Source organism: Trachurus trachurus, assembly GCF_905171665.1.
Source record: "Trachurus trachurus genome assembly, chromosome: 17".
Lineage (NCBI taxonomy): Eukaryota > Metazoa > Chordata > Actinopteri > Carangiformes > Carangidae > Trachurus > Trachurus trachurus.
In genome coordinates, this window is record NC_139900.1 from 11469502 (window position 1) to 11487369 (window position 17868).

General features: G+C 41.8%; 1 protein-coding gene across 1 annotated transcript in view; it reads left to right on the forward strand.

The window, feature by feature from the left end:
- piezo2b (piezo-type mechanosensitive ion channel component 2b) overlaps nucleotides 1-17371 on the forward strand; it is a gene marked incomplete at its 5' end in the record, with an annotated part of 98485 nt that extends 81114 nt beyond the window's left edge. The window contains 16 exons of the mRNA XM_083990773.1: nucleotides 1126-1839; nucleotides 2807-3065; nucleotides 3903-4082; nucleotides 5039-5369; nucleotides 6701-6833; nucleotides 7369-7516; nucleotides 7972-8183; nucleotides 9507-9665; nucleotides 10923-11070; nucleotides 11560-11748; nucleotides 12197-12286; nucleotides 13446-13615; nucleotides 14196-14324; nucleotides 14478-14557; nucleotides 14995-15196; nucleotides 15806-17371. Of these exons, the coding sequence (XP_083846899.1) occupies nucleotides 1126-1839; nucleotides 2807-3065; nucleotides 3903-4082; nucleotides 5039-5369; nucleotides 6701-6833; nucleotides 7369-7516; nucleotides 7972-8183; nucleotides 9507-9665; nucleotides 10923-11070; nucleotides 11560-11748; nucleotides 12197-12286; nucleotides 13446-13615; nucleotides 14196-14324; nucleotides 14478-14557; nucleotides 14995-15196; nucleotides 15806-16058 (3397 nt within the window). The 3' untranslated portion in view covers nucleotides 16059-17371. The remainder of the gene's footprint in view (nucleotides 1-1125; nucleotides 1840-2806; nucleotides 3066-3902; nucleotides 4083-5038; nucleotides 5370-6700; nucleotides 6834-7368; nucleotides 7517-7971; nucleotides 8184-9506; nucleotides 9666-10922; nucleotides 11071-11559; nucleotides 11749-12196; nucleotides 12287-13445; nucleotides 13616-14195; nucleotides 14325-14477; nucleotides 14558-14994; nucleotides 15197-15805) is intronic.
- Nucleotides 17372-17868: the final 497 nt, after the last annotated feature.

Consider the following 17868-nt stretch of genomic DNA (forward strand, 5'->3'; position numbering starts at 1 on the left):
ACATTGTGTTAGTATAAATCTCAATTTGAAGTAATAGTATGGCCAAGTCCAAATTGCAGTAGGTGCAGCTTTTTTGATAAAGGTAAAAAATAATAAACAATAATTCAAACTGAAATCAATCTGACAAAATATAATTTATTTTTTGTATATGGTGCAGTTCTGTTTGAGTCACAAAGTGTTTGAGCTCTTTACACACTAAAGCCAAGCATTTATAAGCAATTAAGTAATATTAAACAAGTATTTTACAACTCTTTAGAGGAGGAGAAGTCGATTCTTTTATATATAGAATATGTCTTCATTATTAAACACTTAAATATAGCTTTATTTCTGTGTAAAACCATTTATATACTCTTTATATACTGCTGGTGTTTCTGTTTATTAAAGGACTAATAAACACTAATAGTGTTCCTCAAGTCGTTTTTAAAGGGTGGTCAATAGAAACAGACAATTAGGGCGACTGTTAAAAATAAAAACCCTTTAATAAATACCCTTTAATGCAACAGGAGGGAAGCAAGTAGGCAGATTATTTTTTATTTATTCTGCACAAACTGAGACTGGTTCGGCTCAGATTGACTCAGTGTCACGATTATACATTTTCTTGGTACGATTATTGTCAGAGAAATAATCACGGTATTACGATTATCACGATTATTATGCATTAATTAATTTCACAACACTATGAATGTGTAAAATAAAATATAGTCAAAATATAATTACATTACTCATTGTTTACACAAAATATTTCAAGTATCTATTAATATATAACCAATTCTTAATCCCCAGGAGAAATGTTTTAAGTATTCAGGTCATGAATTGTTATCTATACCAAATGTTTGCGTTTATTTTAATGTTTTTTTGTTATGTTTTTTAATTAAAAATGACACGCTAACATTTAAATTCCTACCAATTCAATGTTACATTAGTTAAATGGACCAGTATTTGTGCATTTACCTTTATTTTTGCACTCATCTGCCAATAAGGTTCCAACATCAAAGTTTTGTGAAAGTAACGGTATTTAGGAATCTTTACGATTAAATAATTGTGGCGTTTGATACCACGATTAATTGTGAAAACAAGTAATCGTGACATCCCTACTCAGTGTGCGTTGTTTCTGTTTTCCTGCAGCGAAGCGACCCAGTGCATCACGCTCTACTCCAGACAGGCCACCGCAGACACCATAGAAGAGGTCGAGGACGAGCACGATCAAGAGGAGGACGTGCAGCACGCGCACTGGGAGTCTCAGCAGCTGGACGACAGCGAGGAGGGGGCCGAGGGGGCCGAGGGTGGCTCGTGGAGCGACCGGGAATCCAGGGAGAAAGAGGAGAAAGAGGAGGAAGAGGAGATGGAGGATAGCGAGGAGCAGGGGGGGATGGAGAGACTGGAGAGGTGGGAGAGGCTGAAGGGGCTGGAGGGTGAGGATGGGGAGTTGGAGGTTGCGAAGGACGAGGGGAGAGAAGAGGAGGCTCCATGGGACTCGTTTGGCCCCGGCGAGGGCCCGTCCTGCAGGGCGGAGGAGGAGGAGGGGGACAAGGACAAGGACTTCAACACCGAGAGCGAGGACGGAGGAGGACAGCGGGACTTCATGCAGTCGGAGGGGCGAGGCGGCGTGCTCTACACCCCCGACACCGACGCCTCCAAGACATCCGACGCCGACGTTCCTCCCAGCTACAGCAAGGCGGTCAGTTTCGACCGGCTGGAGCTCAGCGACGACGACAGCAGCAGCTGCGGCAGGAAGAGGCGCATGCTCATGACCTCCGACAGCCACTCGGACAGCAGGTCGGACATCGTGCTGCCGTCCATGACCACCGAGCTGACCGCCAGCGAACTGCTGCTCAACAAGTGAGTTCAAAAACACCTGAAGCCTCTGTAGCGTGAAACCACACATTTTATAATTAACACCAAGTTCACTATTAAAGTAAAGTTGTTTGTTTTCTGCTATTTTACTTCCTGCTTTTTAAATTTGCATCACTGTGTCAAACAAAGTCAATATCAACATTTTTGTTATTTCATTTTGACTTGACTGATTTTAAACCAATGTTGATATTGAAAGAGCATCTGAATCTGTTCAGTGACAATATACAACAACATATATAAATACGTACATACTCAAGAACAGGGGTGTCAAACTCATTTTAGTTCAGGGGCCACATACAGCACAATTTGACCTCAATAAATAATAAGAACTCATATTTTCACTTTGTTTTAGTGCAAAGAAGTACAAATATACGGTGGCTGACAAGGGCAAATGCGGTGCAAACAGCCAAACACTTCAAACACAGGAATGATGCAAAACTAAGAAAACACAAACACGTAAAAACAAATGCAACAGAGAAACGCTGCAATCTCAGAAACGATGCAGAAGCAAAAACATTTTGGTATTTGCTGCATTTTTCTTTCGGGTTTGTTTCGTGGGTTTGCATGTTTTTGCTTCTGCATCGTTTCTGAGATTGCAGCGTTTCTCTGTTGCATTTGTTTTACGTGTTTGTGTGTTCTTGGTTTTGCATCATTCCTGCGTTTGCAGTGTTTGGCTGTTTGCACCGTGTTTGCATTACATTATTAAGATGTTTACAGTTAATGAGCTATCCTTTTACAAAACATTATTAACAACCTGAAATTTCTTGCAGTTTTCAACAATATTATGCCTCTTCTGTCTCATATGTAATTTTCAAACTCTTGCGGGCCAGATTGGACCCTCTAGCGGGCCGGTTTTGGCCCACAATATGAAGCCATACATTTGACGCCCCTGCTCTAGAATCAGAAAACTAATCAATCACCGATCAAACTGTCTCTCTGTGTTTCTGTCCAGGATGTTTTATGATGAGGAGCTGGAGCAGTCGGATAAGTTCTACCAGAGCCAGCCTCTGATCCTCCAGCTCTGCTACGCCCTCTACAACATGCTGGTGGCCCACTCGGAGATGGTCTGCTACCTGGTCATCATCATCAACAACATGGTGTCGGCCTCCTGCGTCACCCTGGTGCTCCCCATCACCATCTTCCTGTGGGCCATGCTGTCGGTGCCGCGGCCCAGCAAACGCTACTGGATGACCGCCATCGTCTACACCGAGGTACAGTCGGACATGGGTGTAAAAAAAAACAATATGAAATCATTAAAGGGATAGTTCAACATGTTGGCAAATTGGCCCATTGCCCTAATCCCTATAGTCATAGCAGTAGGTTCGTTACCTGTAATTGTCGATGCAAGCTATTTTTAGAACGGCGGAGCAGAGCCGAGAGCTGCTCAGAGCTACTCTACGGAGGCTAATGGGATTTCTTGGTTTCCCTCATCAAACTCATCAAATACACAATCCAACAACTCCAAAACGCTCTGGTGGACGAGTTGTGACCTGCACATTCACCACGCTATGAGATAATAACAGAACATTTGTTTTAGAGGTAAATGCAGAGACTGCTTGATGAAAAACTGTCACCAACGAGAATGAGCATCAGCGGTTTTGCATGAATTTACCTCTGAAACAACTCTGTCTCGTAACGTTCTGTTATTATCTCATAGCGTGGTGAATGTGCAGGTCACAACTTGTCCACCAGCGTTTTGGAGTTGTTGGATGAGTTTGACAAATAAAGGTAATGAACCTACCTACTCCTAAAACTATAGGGATTATGGCAATGGGCCAATTTGCCAAAATGTTGAACTATCCCTTTAAATTAAATATTCATATAAAGTATAAAGATTAATTTGTGTCACTTTAATGCTCAGATTGAGCATAAAACATGAAAACAGAAAGATAATTACATCACCGTCTTACAGTAAAATCACATTCAGCGCTATCGATATTCATACAACGATTTCTCTCTCTCGGGTTTCACTGTAAATCTTCATATCGGTCTATACTGTAAGTCTGGAAAGCTTCGCTGACATTGATGCTGTTTTTTTCCAACTCTAGGTCACCATCGTCATCAAGTACTTCTTCCAATTTGGCTTCTTCCCCTTCAACCAGAACAAGCTGGATAAGAACAAACCGTATCACCCTCCCAACATCATCGGCGTGGAGAAGAAGGACGGCTACGTCCACTACGACCTGGTGCAGCTACTGGCGCTCTTCTTCCACAGATCCATCCTGAAGGTACAGAGTCAACCTGTTTACCAGATCTGTCTGTTTTGAGTCAGTTCTTTTCTTTATTGTCAACAAAATACCATGGGAAGAGCCAGGAGAGCCTGCAGCCAGCGTTGTGTCATTGACCTCCTTTGTTGTCCAGAAACTATTAAAACACATGAGTGAGCCGCCGCAGCTGTTGCACAAGGAAGTTTATTTTACCAGCCGAGGACACGTATGTCATCCCCGCTGATGTAAACTCACTGTAAAACACCATTTGTGCTTCAAACCACAGCTGAAAACAGTTCCCAACAAATACTGTTTATCCCTGTTTGAGTAACTTCTGCTGGAAAACAACAGGGCAGATAAAAAGTGTTGAGACAAAGCTAAGCACCATAAGCTTTGATGTTTGTTTTTTGTCGAGACTAAGAATAATTGTCGTGCTCTTCCATTTATCACCTAAATTATTCATGTGCTCATATCTTTAAATGCAGCATGCAGCTGTTTGTGAAATTATGTCTTGACAGTTCGAAAAAAAAGCAGCTAGATTATGACAAGGTTAAAAGATAACTCCAATGAGTTGAATATTGTGTTGTTTGCATGCATTGCAAACACTGTAACACATCACTGCTTTTAGTATTAACTGGAAATTTCTTCACAGAAAACTTCATCCCACAGAAGATGTGAAAATTTGCAGAAAGAGATGCAGATTTTGTATTTGTTGCAGCACTGACGACAAACACAATGTGTAACACTTATTCCCAGTATTGAATCAAAGACCAGCATTGACCTGATGTAGTTTTATCCCTGCTGCCCTCAGATTGAATCATTTCTCTCCATCTATTTCTGGAAGTTTTCCTTCTTTCTCAGCAAATGAAGTGCAGTGTTTCCTCTTTACGGGACGAGCACTGTGACTCTCGCTGGTCTGAGACATGCTGTGAAACTTCATCCGCGCGTTTACGTCTCCGTCTTTGTCTCATTTGCAGTGCCACGGTCTGTGGGACGAGGACGACCCCAAAGACAAGAAGGAGGCCACTCGTCAGAGCGAGTCAGAGGACGAGGGAAGAGACAGGGAGAAGGAGAAGGAGAAGGAGAAGGAGGGGAGTGAGAAGGGGTCTGAAGCGGCCTCCTCCATCATCAGTGAGAACAGAGGCTCCACTCACACCTTGAAGTCCATGAACTTTGGCACCTCCATCGATTCAGGACACGTGCAGGTTCACTTCCCGCAGCAGCAGACCTACCAGCGCCGCAAGAGCTCCAGCGGAGGCTCGCACATCTCTCACCGGTCTCTTCACTCCTCTGCCCGGTCGAAGAGAGGTGAGCGTACCTTTTTCTGTTTCCTGCTGCTAAATGCAGAGCGCAGCAAATCTCTGGCCACCTGGTTCAAACACAACTGGGCAACGTCAACATTTAAGACTGAAAGGAATGCGTAACATCTGATATGTACAGGTGCATCTCAATAAATTAGAATATCATGGAAAAGTTGATTTATGTCAGTATTTCAATTCAAAAAGTGAAACTAATACATTATATAGATCCATTACACACAGAATGAAACATTCCATGTTTTTATTTATTTACTTTCTTTTAATTGTAATGATTATGGCTCACATTTAATGAAGACCTAAACTTCAGTATCTCAAAAAAAAAAATTGAATATTACAAAAGACCAATTAAAAAAAGCATTTTCAATATGGAAATATTGGCGCTCTGAAAAGTATGTCCATCTATATGCAACAATCTATATGAACTACAGTATTGGAAAAAGACTTTTCCATGATATTCTAATTTATTGAGATGCACCTATATACGGTAATCACTTTACTTTCTTGCTGATCCCCAGTAGCACTTGGCTAATGGCATGGCTATTCTTCCTGTGGTCGAAATACACCCACAATACAAATCATGCACACATCTTACAACAACAAGATACAACAGACAGTAGTTCACCTGCAAAAGTTGAGATTCAGATACGTCATATAGGAAAATTATAACTCCAAGTGACAATATTTTACATTACATTTCATGAAAAAGAAAAGGATTTGGTACTATTTGGTCAAACGCAAAGCAATAAAAATTCATGAAATATTGAAGAGACTGTTTTAAAGAGGAACTACAGTATGCTCCATTTTTACCTTAATTACTCAACTGTGGAGTAATTGTGATGGTTAAATAAATGACTTGTAACACAAACGCGCCCTGTAACCCGTAATCTCTTGTTTATGACAGATTAGAGGCAAACACAAATATACACATTATAAAGGATATACGATATATAACGTTATCCACCACTCTATTGTTTGCTTTCTCCATGACTTTGTTGAAAACAAATGCACATGGCCGGGAGGAAGGTTAGCAAAACAGCGGAAAAAAGACCGCTTTTGTCTTGCATAGTTCCCCTTTAACAGTGTTTTGAACCCATCTTTTGTACTGGCTTGAATATAATATAACCTACTAATATTCCAGCAACAATAACCACCACAACAGTGACAAACAGAAGCACTTATACCACACAGAACCACAGTCTCTTGTCCTCTCTGTCTAGTCACTGTTGGATTGGATTGTTTGTGTGTATGTGTGTGTGTGTGTGCGTCTGTATCAGTGACTCACGGTTCATTTAGAGCTCGAAATGTAAATTGTTTCCACAGGAAGTACCGCCTCCCACAACAGCAGCCGCAAGGATGGCAGCGAGGCCAGCGTCCACCAGAAGACCCGCAAGCAGATGATTATGGAGAAGCTGAGAGAGCAGCTGTACAAAGGAAAAGCCTTCATTATAAAGCGGTACGATGAAACACGCCGTCTCTTCTCCCACAGCTGCTGCTGCTGCTGCTGCTGCTCACTCACTGCTCGCTCCATACTTTGAGATGTGACTGCATGAGAAACAAATTGTGTAACTTTATGAGGCCACTGATGAGAAGTGTGCTCAGCAAATATTCTGGATGGATAATGGAGGATGCACAGTGGAAAATCACATCAGGGATACACCGGCTGGAAACCTCTCAAAGGTCCAGATTTAGACCTTTAATTACAGCATTCCCGTCAGACCAGTCAGTGTAATTTTTGTAAGTGCTGCCACAGATGATTCAAAAAATGTTATTGCTCTAAATTTAATCACAGAGGAACAAGTGGTTTCTGAGATATTACGTCTAAATCAGCGACTGAAACGCAAACAAAATGATACTTGGCTGAAAACATGAGCGTAATGGAAACTTCCAAATATCCACAAACAGGATGTGATACATAAAAACGATTTATTCCCGATACACAGACGTTGACCTGGATCATTCTCACCTGTTTGAACTGTTGCCTGCTGCAGGTTCTTGGAGATCTACCTTCCCATGAGGCAGTTCTTCTACAACCTGATCCACCCAGAGTACAGCGCCGTCACGGACGTCTACGTGCTGATGTTCCTCGCTGACACCGTCGACTTCATCATCATCGTGTTTGGATTCTGGGCGTTCGGTGTAAGTTTATTTATTTTATTTTGTTTTAGATGGAGATAAATTCTTCTTTCTTTCTTTTTTTTTAAACACATTTTTATTGTTTTTCAACAGAGACACAGAACATACAATTTGCCATCATGTCAGTTACAGAAATAGATAAAATAAAATAAAATAAAATATTGCCATCCATCTAATCTTCCAGCCGACTGCTCCCTATACATCCTCACAGCACATATATCCCCATATTGCTCCGTATACACACATTTCACCCATTTATGTAGTCAAAGTCACATCAGTATCCTACACAGTAAGCAGTGATACATCAAGCAGATTAAAAACAAAAAAATATGGTAGTGTGTAAATGCCACGCTGCAAACAAGGACACTTATGGATTCATCTCAGGTGGGCGTGAAAATTCTTCTTTCTGATGATGAACAAAATCAAAGTAAAACACGTTTCCCTTCCTCCCCCGGTAGAAAAACTCAGCAGCAGACATCACCTCGTCCCTGTCGGAGGATCAGGTGCCGGGACCGTTCCTGGTCATGGTGCTGATCCAGTTCGGGACCATGGTGGTGGACCGGGCCCTCTACCTCAGGAAGTCTGTCACGGGAAAGGTCATCTTCCAGGTCATCCTAGTCTTTGGCATCCACTTCTGGATGTTCTTCATCCTGCCACATGTCACCAAGAAGTAAGAACCTGATCTCACCTCAGACTTATATACATTCAGTTTTCAATCTAAGGTCATTAAAGGGATATTCTGGTGCAAGTTTAACCCGTGGTCTATCGCACCGTGACACAGAGTAGAACCCCCCGTCGAGAGATCAAGTTTGCCGACTCCAAGCTTCTCTAGTTGTAGCGACTTCAGCACAGACAGCCAGATAGAAAAATACTGCTGTCTACGGAGTCAAGAGCCAACTGTGGTCAAAAAAGCCACTCACAGCTACAAATAATGCTCAGAACAGCACCAAACAGTACAAATATGGTCCCAGCACATACAGTAATATGAAGCATCAAACACCTGCCAGCTTTGCCTGGTTTCCTCTCCTGGCTACAGAGACAGCAGTGTTTTGCTATCATGCGGTCTTTGCTGGAGTCACTACAATTACTAGAAAGCAATCACTAGAGAGAGAAGTTGCGGGCAAACTTTATCTTGATGTTTTAATTAAAAACAATAATTAGAGTTCAAATTGAAATCATAAGTGCAAAACCAAAATTTTCATGGATAAGAGAGCCTAACAACGTAACCAAATATTTTTAGTGTATTTAACAGCTGATTTAAGACAAAACCGACTCTAACGCAAGAGATGGTAGCAGAAAGCTGACAAGAGGAAGGCTAAAGGCACAGATATCTACATGTCAGAGCAGCATGAGCTTGAAATAGGGGTTAGTATGGGTTCTGTGTTTCATCTTCCTTCTTTCTGAGAAACCTGTAGAGCTGCAACAAGAGTTTATTAATAGGCATCAATTTAGATAATCAGTTTATCGTCTAATTGATCTACGAAGAAGCAAAATTGAGAGATGTGTTGCAGACTTCTCTCGTGTTTTGACTCATTCAAAGCCCTTGTGATGCACATATTCACCATTTTTGGACATATTCTGGGCCAGCTGATAAAAAAAAACAAAAAAAACAGAGCAAAATGGGCTGTGGTGGGCGAGTGGTTAGAGAGCAGTTTGACTCTAATCATTTACTGTGTGCTACTGTGTGTCTGTTCCCCCATTCTCTCTCCACGTTTGCTGCCATACCTTCACTGCCGTATCTCATAATGGCTAAAGTTAAAGTTAAAAAAGATCAATAATGAAATAAATCATTACTAAACTAATTCATTTATTGTCTGTCTATTATGATTCAAAACTGTTTTACAGTCTGGTTAAGAGAAGAAAAGATCTGAAGTTTTCATCTGGAGGTTTTTTTGTGCGTCTGTAAATTCCATCTGTGGTTTAAAGAAAATTAAAAAGCTCATTCTTCATTCGTGTTGACACAGTGTGTTTCTGTTTTCTCTTCCCCTCTCAGGCGATTCAACGAGAACACGGTCGTTCAGATGTGGTATTTTGTCAAGTGCATTTACTTCGGGCTGTCGGCCTATCAGATCCGCTGCGGTTATCCCACCCGCGTTCTGGGAAACTTCCTCACCAAGAGCTACAATTATGTCAACCTCTTCCTGTTTCAAGGGTGAGTGACGCACCGGGTGAGGAGGGGGAGTTAGGGGGAGGGTATCATTTCTTCCAGCTGGGCAAACAGGTCCGAGGCCCCGGTCATGTCAGGACGAGTCAGACAGCTGCTGCAGAAATGGACACCTGGACTCACCGGTCTGTAAAACGTGTGAACAAAATGTTCGTCAGAGGAGATGTCGACGATTTCAACTTTTGTTCTTTTGGTTTACGTCTATGCTCAGCTCTTACTGTGGGGTACAAAAGTTTACACACCCCTGGTCAAAATTGCTGTTAATGTGAACAGTTAAGGAAGTGGAAGATGAAATGATCTCCATGAAGTTACAGATGACACATTCCCTTTACATTTTAAACAATATGTATGTACTGTATATATTTTACTTTAACATTTCCAAATTGACAGAAAATGAAAAGGGCCTGCAGCAAATGTTTGGCCACCCTGCATAGTTAGTACCTAGATGTAAATAGTAGATATCTTGTCTGACACCTTGGTCAAAGTTATCTGAGAGCTCAAGTCTCCTCGGTTTCCTGTTCTTTTGCAGGATGCTGCTTTGTTTCCCCTTTTCACTTTAAAACTGTACAAAACAAAAAATTATACGCTGATATTGATTAAATATTGCAAAAGAGTGTTCAGCTTTATACCTTTTGGAGATAATTTCATCTTCCACTTAACTGTTCACATTAACAGACATTTTGACCAAGGGGTGCCTAAACTTTTGCATGATGCCACTGTGTATTGTTGTGTCTATAAGGCTGAAATGGTTTGATGTGGTTTTTGGTTCATGTCCGACTAAACAGACAAGTTATAGTCCTCAATCCTGTGTCTATTTTAAAGACTTAATGATTGTAGGGGAAAAGAAGATTAATTCAGCAAAAATGTATAAAGAGAGTAAACAATGTTAGCGATGATTTGATTAAGTTTAGGATTTTAAACGAAACCTCTGCTTTGGGTCGAAGGTCGTTGGAGAAAATGTCACAGAATAAGTTGGGATCGTTAAATCTGGGAAAGCAGATCTGTGACCTTTCTCTCTCCTGCTCCTTCAGCTATTAGATTATTACATTTCTGTTGAGGTAAAAGAGGAGAAACGGTTTTTAAAAGCACACAATGGTTACCAGCGATACACTGGGTTATTACCAATGATCATAAAACAAGAAAACAAAACAAAAAAAACTCATAAATGAATATGTTAGTGCATGTGCAGCCATTTTAACTCAATAACACAGGTTTCACTGAGATTTGATTGTGTCGTTTCACCAGCTTCCGCCTGGTGCCGTTCCTGACGGAGCTGCGGGCCGTGATGGACTGGGTTTGGACCGACACGTCTCTGTCTCTGTCCAGCTGGATCTGCGTGGAGGACATCTACGCTCACATCTTCATCCTCAAATGCTGGAGAGAGTCTGAGAAGGTATTTTTCATCGTGGCGTTAAAAAAGAGTCGACCTCAGAGCCAAATCCTGTCATGTTGGAATTCAGTCTGGATATTTATCATTGTTAAAGTAGATCTCTTTGCTTTTTTTCTTTCTTTTTTTTCTACCGCTCTCTCATGCTTGTGTTTGTTGCTGCGTGATCCACGTTGGCTGGGTGAAAGCACAAAGCAGAAATATATGGACCCTGGTATTAAATAGCAGAGATATATTATATCTGCGGTGCCCAATATTCCCAAAAGCACGATAAAAATGTCTCTCTCTACTGTAAATAGTGGTATTGAAGTTGTAGTTCAGTTTTTGTTTTATCTTTACTCAGGGAGATCCAGTGAACTGACTTTTTCTCATGGATTTTCAAAACAGTCCTGGTATTAAAAATCACACAGCAGAGCTTCAGGAACACAGTCTGTGGAAAAAACTGCTCTTTACAGTGTGTGTGTGTGTGTGTGTGTGTGTGTGATCGGTCTGCAGAGGTACCCGCAGCCCCGAGGCCAGAAGAAGAAGAAGGTGGTGAAGTACGGGATGGGAGGGATGATCGTGGCGCTGCTGATCTGCATCGTCTGGTTCCCTCTGCTCTTCATGTCCCTTGTAAAATCCGTAGCCGGAGTCGTCAACCCGCCGCTGGACGTCTCGTTCGAAATCACCCTGGCCGGCTTTCAGGTGTGGACACTGTTTCTTTCATCAGATCATTTATAGCTGAAAAAAAAAACATGCTCGCCAAAAAAAAAGGGGCTTTACTGAGAAACAGACACGGCCAAGCTGAACCAAAGAGATGCTCCGGCCAAAGCCAAAGCCTTTTAATATGACAAGAAACCCCGCCGCTGCCTTCTCCTTCTGGGACGGGTTCAAGCTGATTTTTGATGAAGTGAATAAATCAGTGAGTCACTCTGCGGCTGGAGCCCAGAGTTTTATCTCGACGTCTCGAAGCAGAAGAAGTTTTTAGAGCAGTGTATCAGGAGCTGGTGGCCTCGGACGGGAGGGAGAAACCAGATGCATGTGGTGAAGTTTCTAGGCTGAGTGTTACATAGATTTCATGTATACATTCAGTCTGAACAAGGCTTGTCTTCTTTGTTTTCTTTATTTAATCTCCTCTTCTGTCTTCTCTCAGCCCATCTTCACCATGAGCGCTCAGCAGAAACAGCTGCAGCACGTGACGCCAGACGAATTAAAAAGATTTGCACAGAACTACTCTGACGATGTAAGTACAAGAAATAGCGACAGCTGCGCAGCGATGGATCGGGTCCGGGCTGTTTTTAGCAAATTTAGGCAATTCTGAGCAACAAACATGTGAATAGGAAGACAAGCGAGTTTACATTATAAAGATCATTTTGCATCATTTCAAGGTTGAACTACAACCTCTGACACCTAAGTCCATCTTCTATCTCACTTTGTTAACTGGCTAGTGACAATTTAACGTAACGTTCTGTTATTATCTCAATTAATAAATCAATTATAAACCAGCTATCAAGGAGATGTCAGTGGTTCACAGGATCATTTACTGTACGACTGCACTTACAAATTTATACATGCAGTGATTCATTCAGGTAGTAATGGTTAATGAGTGTGGTAATAGATGTTCTATAAACACTCATTAATACTACAATTGCTGATTCATTTAAGTGGTTATTAATAATAATATTCATAACTGTGTTTATAAATTACATACTGCTTGTATTAAAGCAGAAGTGAGTGATATATTTGTGTTAATATAAGTCTTAAATAGTTATATCTTCCGACAGCAATCACTTACATAGAGTGTTTGGACTGAAACACGGGTCTCTCAGTCCCTCTGCTCTGCTCTGAGCCGAAGAGAAAACATTTATCGTATCCTACAGTTTTTATCCAATGAGGAGAGAGAACGGCATGCAGGGCTGTGTGTGCAGCCAAGGAACGCCGTGAATGTGGTGACGTAGCGACGAGGACTGTTATGGTGCGTTCAAGGAAACTCGTATTTTTCCGACCGTGAAGTGGTACCAGTTCGATCTGGTACGAGTTCACCGGTCGGAAGTTACGAGTGGCCGTTATAGTGACTTTCACCGGTAAAACAGGTCGGAAAAACACGAGTGGGTTGCCTGGAACGCTACAAAGTCGTAAGTTGTGACTTGAAGCTGTAATTTACGATTTCAAAAGCCTGCCTGGAACGCAGCATTAGCGAAAACGACCGGATCACTCACTTCTGCTTTAACGTTAGAATGATGGTTTATAAATTATGTTTCATATATTTAATAATGGTTAACTAGTGCTTTAAAGTGTGCAGTTATCATTAAGTGTTACCAATACTGTCTAATCAATCAAAACTGGTTCAGCCAGATCTCAGTTCTCTATGTGACTCAGTGTTTTTGTGTTGGTGGATCCAGGAGGCGCTGCAGTGGCTGGAGCGCTACACGGCAGAAGACCTGATCATCGCGGAGCTGAAAGGCAGCTCCAACTCCCTGTGGACCATCAGCCCGCCCAGCAGAAACAGTCTGATCGACATGTTGAACTCCACCGAGGACTTCCCCGTCACTCTGTCCTGGTCTGTGCAAAGGTTCGCACCGACTGCATGTTCATTCATATTCATGTTGTTAAATAGTAATAATAGAGCAACACAACCAACATAAAAGCATCGTGCATCACATTTGTTAAAATGTACATTTTGTATTCATGCTGGTTTCATGTCATTTGAAATGTTATTGAACCATTATTTAACAAAAGTGAGGCTGAATGCCCCTGAAAATGTCAAATGGTGTAACCACAAAAGAATGATTAATATTCAATATTTTAAGTGTACTTATAAAAAATATACTTTCTTCTGAAAACATTAAATTGCTGTTTTTCTATATTTAAACTTTAATGCATTCAGCAACACGGGGCATGACATATCCTAAAAACACCTCTTTTCTAAATAATGTGACAAAGTATGTAAAATTTCAATAATCATAGTGTTGCATTGCAAAAGTGAATAGCATTTATTCCACATAATCCCAGATTTATTTTCCTGTATATACTGTACTGTAGTCAGATTTTTATGAAAACATACCGGTTACACCGCTTGACATCAAAATAACTTAACATTTGAAATGTCATTATTATTATTATTATTAACATTATGTTTGCTGTGATCTCAGAAACCTCACTCTTGGTGCCAAGTCTGAAACAGCGTCTGGAAAACTGGTGAAGCCTCTTGAACAAAATATCAAACAGGAACTGATAAAAATGCTGAACGTCAGCGTTCGGGATGTCGGCGCCAAAGAAATGTGAGTACATGAGAACATGAGAACCATGATCCGCCATAATATCAGATCTTTGATCTGTGTTTTCACAAAAATAAACAGACTGTTCATCTTTTTCACACTGGGAGGTGAAGAGAGACAAACTGTGCTGCAGTAACAGCTTCTTCTCCTCTGCAGAACACTGACAGATATCTTCCCACGTTTCATCCGAGCCCCCAGTGACTCGGAGGCCAATCCTGCCGACCCGCTGTATAAAGGTGAACGCCTCGGAAAACTAAAACTTACTGTAGGACCCACAATATTTTTTATTATAAAGCACTGAATGATCTTCATACATTAATTTGAAGCCACCGTGTTCAGACTTTGAACATTTCTTCTGACCAGGCTGCTCCTGTGACACCGAGCCACCACAAACCACCACCAGAATGATCTGAAAGAGTTTAATATTACTGTAAAATCTTACCCCACAGTAAAATCCAGTGTTTTTTTTTAAATGGAAAGAAAATATTAGGTCATGCAGTGTAGTCAGAGTCAGTTTATTTGCCATTTGCAGTAGAATCACATTGGAAACGGTTGCAAGAGCTCAACAAGAACCATGAAGAACAGTTACTTAGCCTGGCAAACCTGATGTACAAAAGTAGATCTTTCCTTTCCTTTACATCTTTACTTTCTTTTCCCCCTCCCGTCCTTGTAGATAAGAAGATGGAGGACATAAATGTGAAGTTGATGCAAAATAATACGTCGGGTCAGATGCAGGAGTGGTGGACGGTCAGCCAGACAAAGCCTGGCCCCATAGTGAAGAGGAATCCGCAGTACAAGTACGACGGAGGTCTGGAGGTCTACATATTCAGCGACCAGGTCAGCCCGCCCAGTCTGGGCTTCCTGGCTGGATACGGGTGAGTTTTGATCGATGCATTTTAGGTTTTAAAAACCTTAAAACCTAAAACCTTTAGGTAAAACCTTTAGGTTTTAGGTGTTTCAGTAAAATGCAAGTTTACATTTAATATTCAAGGTATTAGAAGTTAAAGGAAATGTTCAACATTTTGGCAAATTGGCCCATTGCCATAATCCCTATAGTCATAGCAGTAGGTTCGTTACCTTTAATTGTCGGTGCAAGCTATATTCAGAATGGTGGAGCAGAGCCGCAAGCTGCTCAGAGCTACGCTACGGAGGCTAATGGGATTTCTTGGTTTCCCTCATCAAACTCATCAAATACACAATCCAACAACTCCAAAACGCTCTGGTGGACAAGTTGTGACCTGCACATTCACCACGCTATGAGATAATAACAGAACATTATGAGTTAGCCTCCGTAGCGTAGCTCTGAGCAGCTCGTGGCTCTGCTCCGCCATTCTAAAAACAGCTTGCACCGACAACTAAAGGTAACGAACCTACTCCTAAAACTATAGGGATTATGACAATGGGCCAATTTGCCAAAATGTTGAACTATCCCTTTAAATTATAAGGAATCTAAAATCTTCCTCTCTTCTTCGTCCTGTGTCCAGGATCATGGGCCTTTACGCCTCGGTGGTTCTGGTCATCGGCAAGTTTGTGCGCGAGTTCTTCAGCGGTATTTCCCACACCATCATGTTTGAGGAGCTGCCCAACGTGGACCGCATCCTCAAGCTGTGCACCGACATCTTCCTGGTGCGAGAGACGGGGGAGCTGGACCTGGAGGAGGACATGTACTCCAAACTCATCTTCCTCTACCGCTCGCCAGAGACTATGATCAAGTGGACGCGGGAGAAAACTCAGTGAAACTCCGTCGCAAGGGGACGACGACGTTGACTTATGACGGCAAAGTCGAAGCTTTCGTCTTCTTTTTTTCGTTTGTTCGTTAGTTTGTGCAGAGACGCTGGTGGGTGGTCGCTCTGTTGGCACGAGCCGCTGTTTCAGCCCATTTACCAGCTGAGGGAGCACAAAGCATCCGAGGACCAACCCTGTCCTCCTCCTCCACCGAGCTCTGATGGCAGTGACAACACGAGAAACACTTAATAAACTGGTATTTTTTACTCTCAACCGATGAAAAACAACATGTCACAGTCATATTAACAACAATTGAGCACAAAATTTGCCGGTGCTGTATTTATCTCGCAAAAACCTGGCTCAGTCCGACTGAAGAACTAAGCAGGCGGCCGGTGTTCAGGTTCAGTTCGGAGGTGGAGAAAACCTTTTGGGACATTTAAAGTTAGATTTTTTTAAAAAGAGAAGCTCGAACTGGCTGCAACATTTACTTCACTTACTTTTAAGGGCTTCCCACCGACAAACAACAACGACCACATCACATGAGCACAATCTCGTATCTCCTCCAACTGGAACACTTTGATCGTGGGACTGTGCAATATCGAGCTGTCGTTTTCGCCACGTGGGCTGAGAGAAGGAAGAGGAGGAGGCCGCTTCTGACCAAGACACACGAACACACACAACCCCACCGTTTTTATTTTTAAAACATCGGAGGCACCACGACGTCTCCTGAGACACAATGCAGAAAAAAACAACATTATCAGACAATCTTTACTTGCCTTATTTTTTTTTTGTTTGTATGAGAAGAACTGAAACTCTTTATCGACTACATATCTTTCTCAGGAAGAGCTGTCTCCACAGATATTCATGTATGAGTTCTATGTTACGATATGTAGGCTTTGATGGAATTTAAAAAGAAAAAAAAACGAGATTGTAGAAAAGACGACAACTATTTAAATGGCATGAAATTTATCGTGGATATCATTCAGATGGACTGATACTGCACAGGGAGGGACGCAGTTTTTTTTAAGGAGGTCAAGAGTGTCGCTGTGGACGCAGAATGAGATTAATTGCCAATCCTCCATGTTCTGGATCATCTTACAGGTTGGCTCGAGTCGTAGAAACCAGCAGAGGGCTGCTTCTGAATCAGGGTAACGTGCATCAGGTGGTCGACTCCTGCACAACACTTGTGAACCTCTCGCTGTTTTTAAACATTGACACTCATGAACACTGTGGCGCCCGCAGCTGTGCATCAAGATCATCGAAATGAACATTAAAAAGACACACACACATGAAAAAAAAAGGGCTGCAACGTGAAGCTCTTTGGTCCAAACTAAACTATGCATTAGAGGACACTGTAGCATGAAAAGAGAAACTTACATTATTAATTTTCATTACATGTACATTCAAGTTTAAGGGGGGACAGGATGTGTCGCGGGGGGGGGGGAATGAAATGTGAAACTTGTTACCTGTATGTTTAAGGTGATGTGGTGTGACGGAGGTCCAGAGGTCTGCAAATAAAACATCTGGAAAGGTGTTGAGTTCTTCTATTGTGCTGCTGTTTGCCTGTGAGCGAGCAGGTGGAGAGTCAGAGGGAGACGACCTGAGAGACCACAAACCAAACCAACACGACTGCATCAACGGCATTTTAAAACTTTTATTTTATTATAGCACTGTATGCAATACACTACAACCTTAATATATTTTAACAGAGACATTTCTCTCACTGACAAAGAGAGCAGCAGAGAAACAGCGACAGTGTCCGAGCACATTGTGTAAATGGAAATAAAGTGGAAGACCAGAAGGAAATGCATTTGAAAAAAAA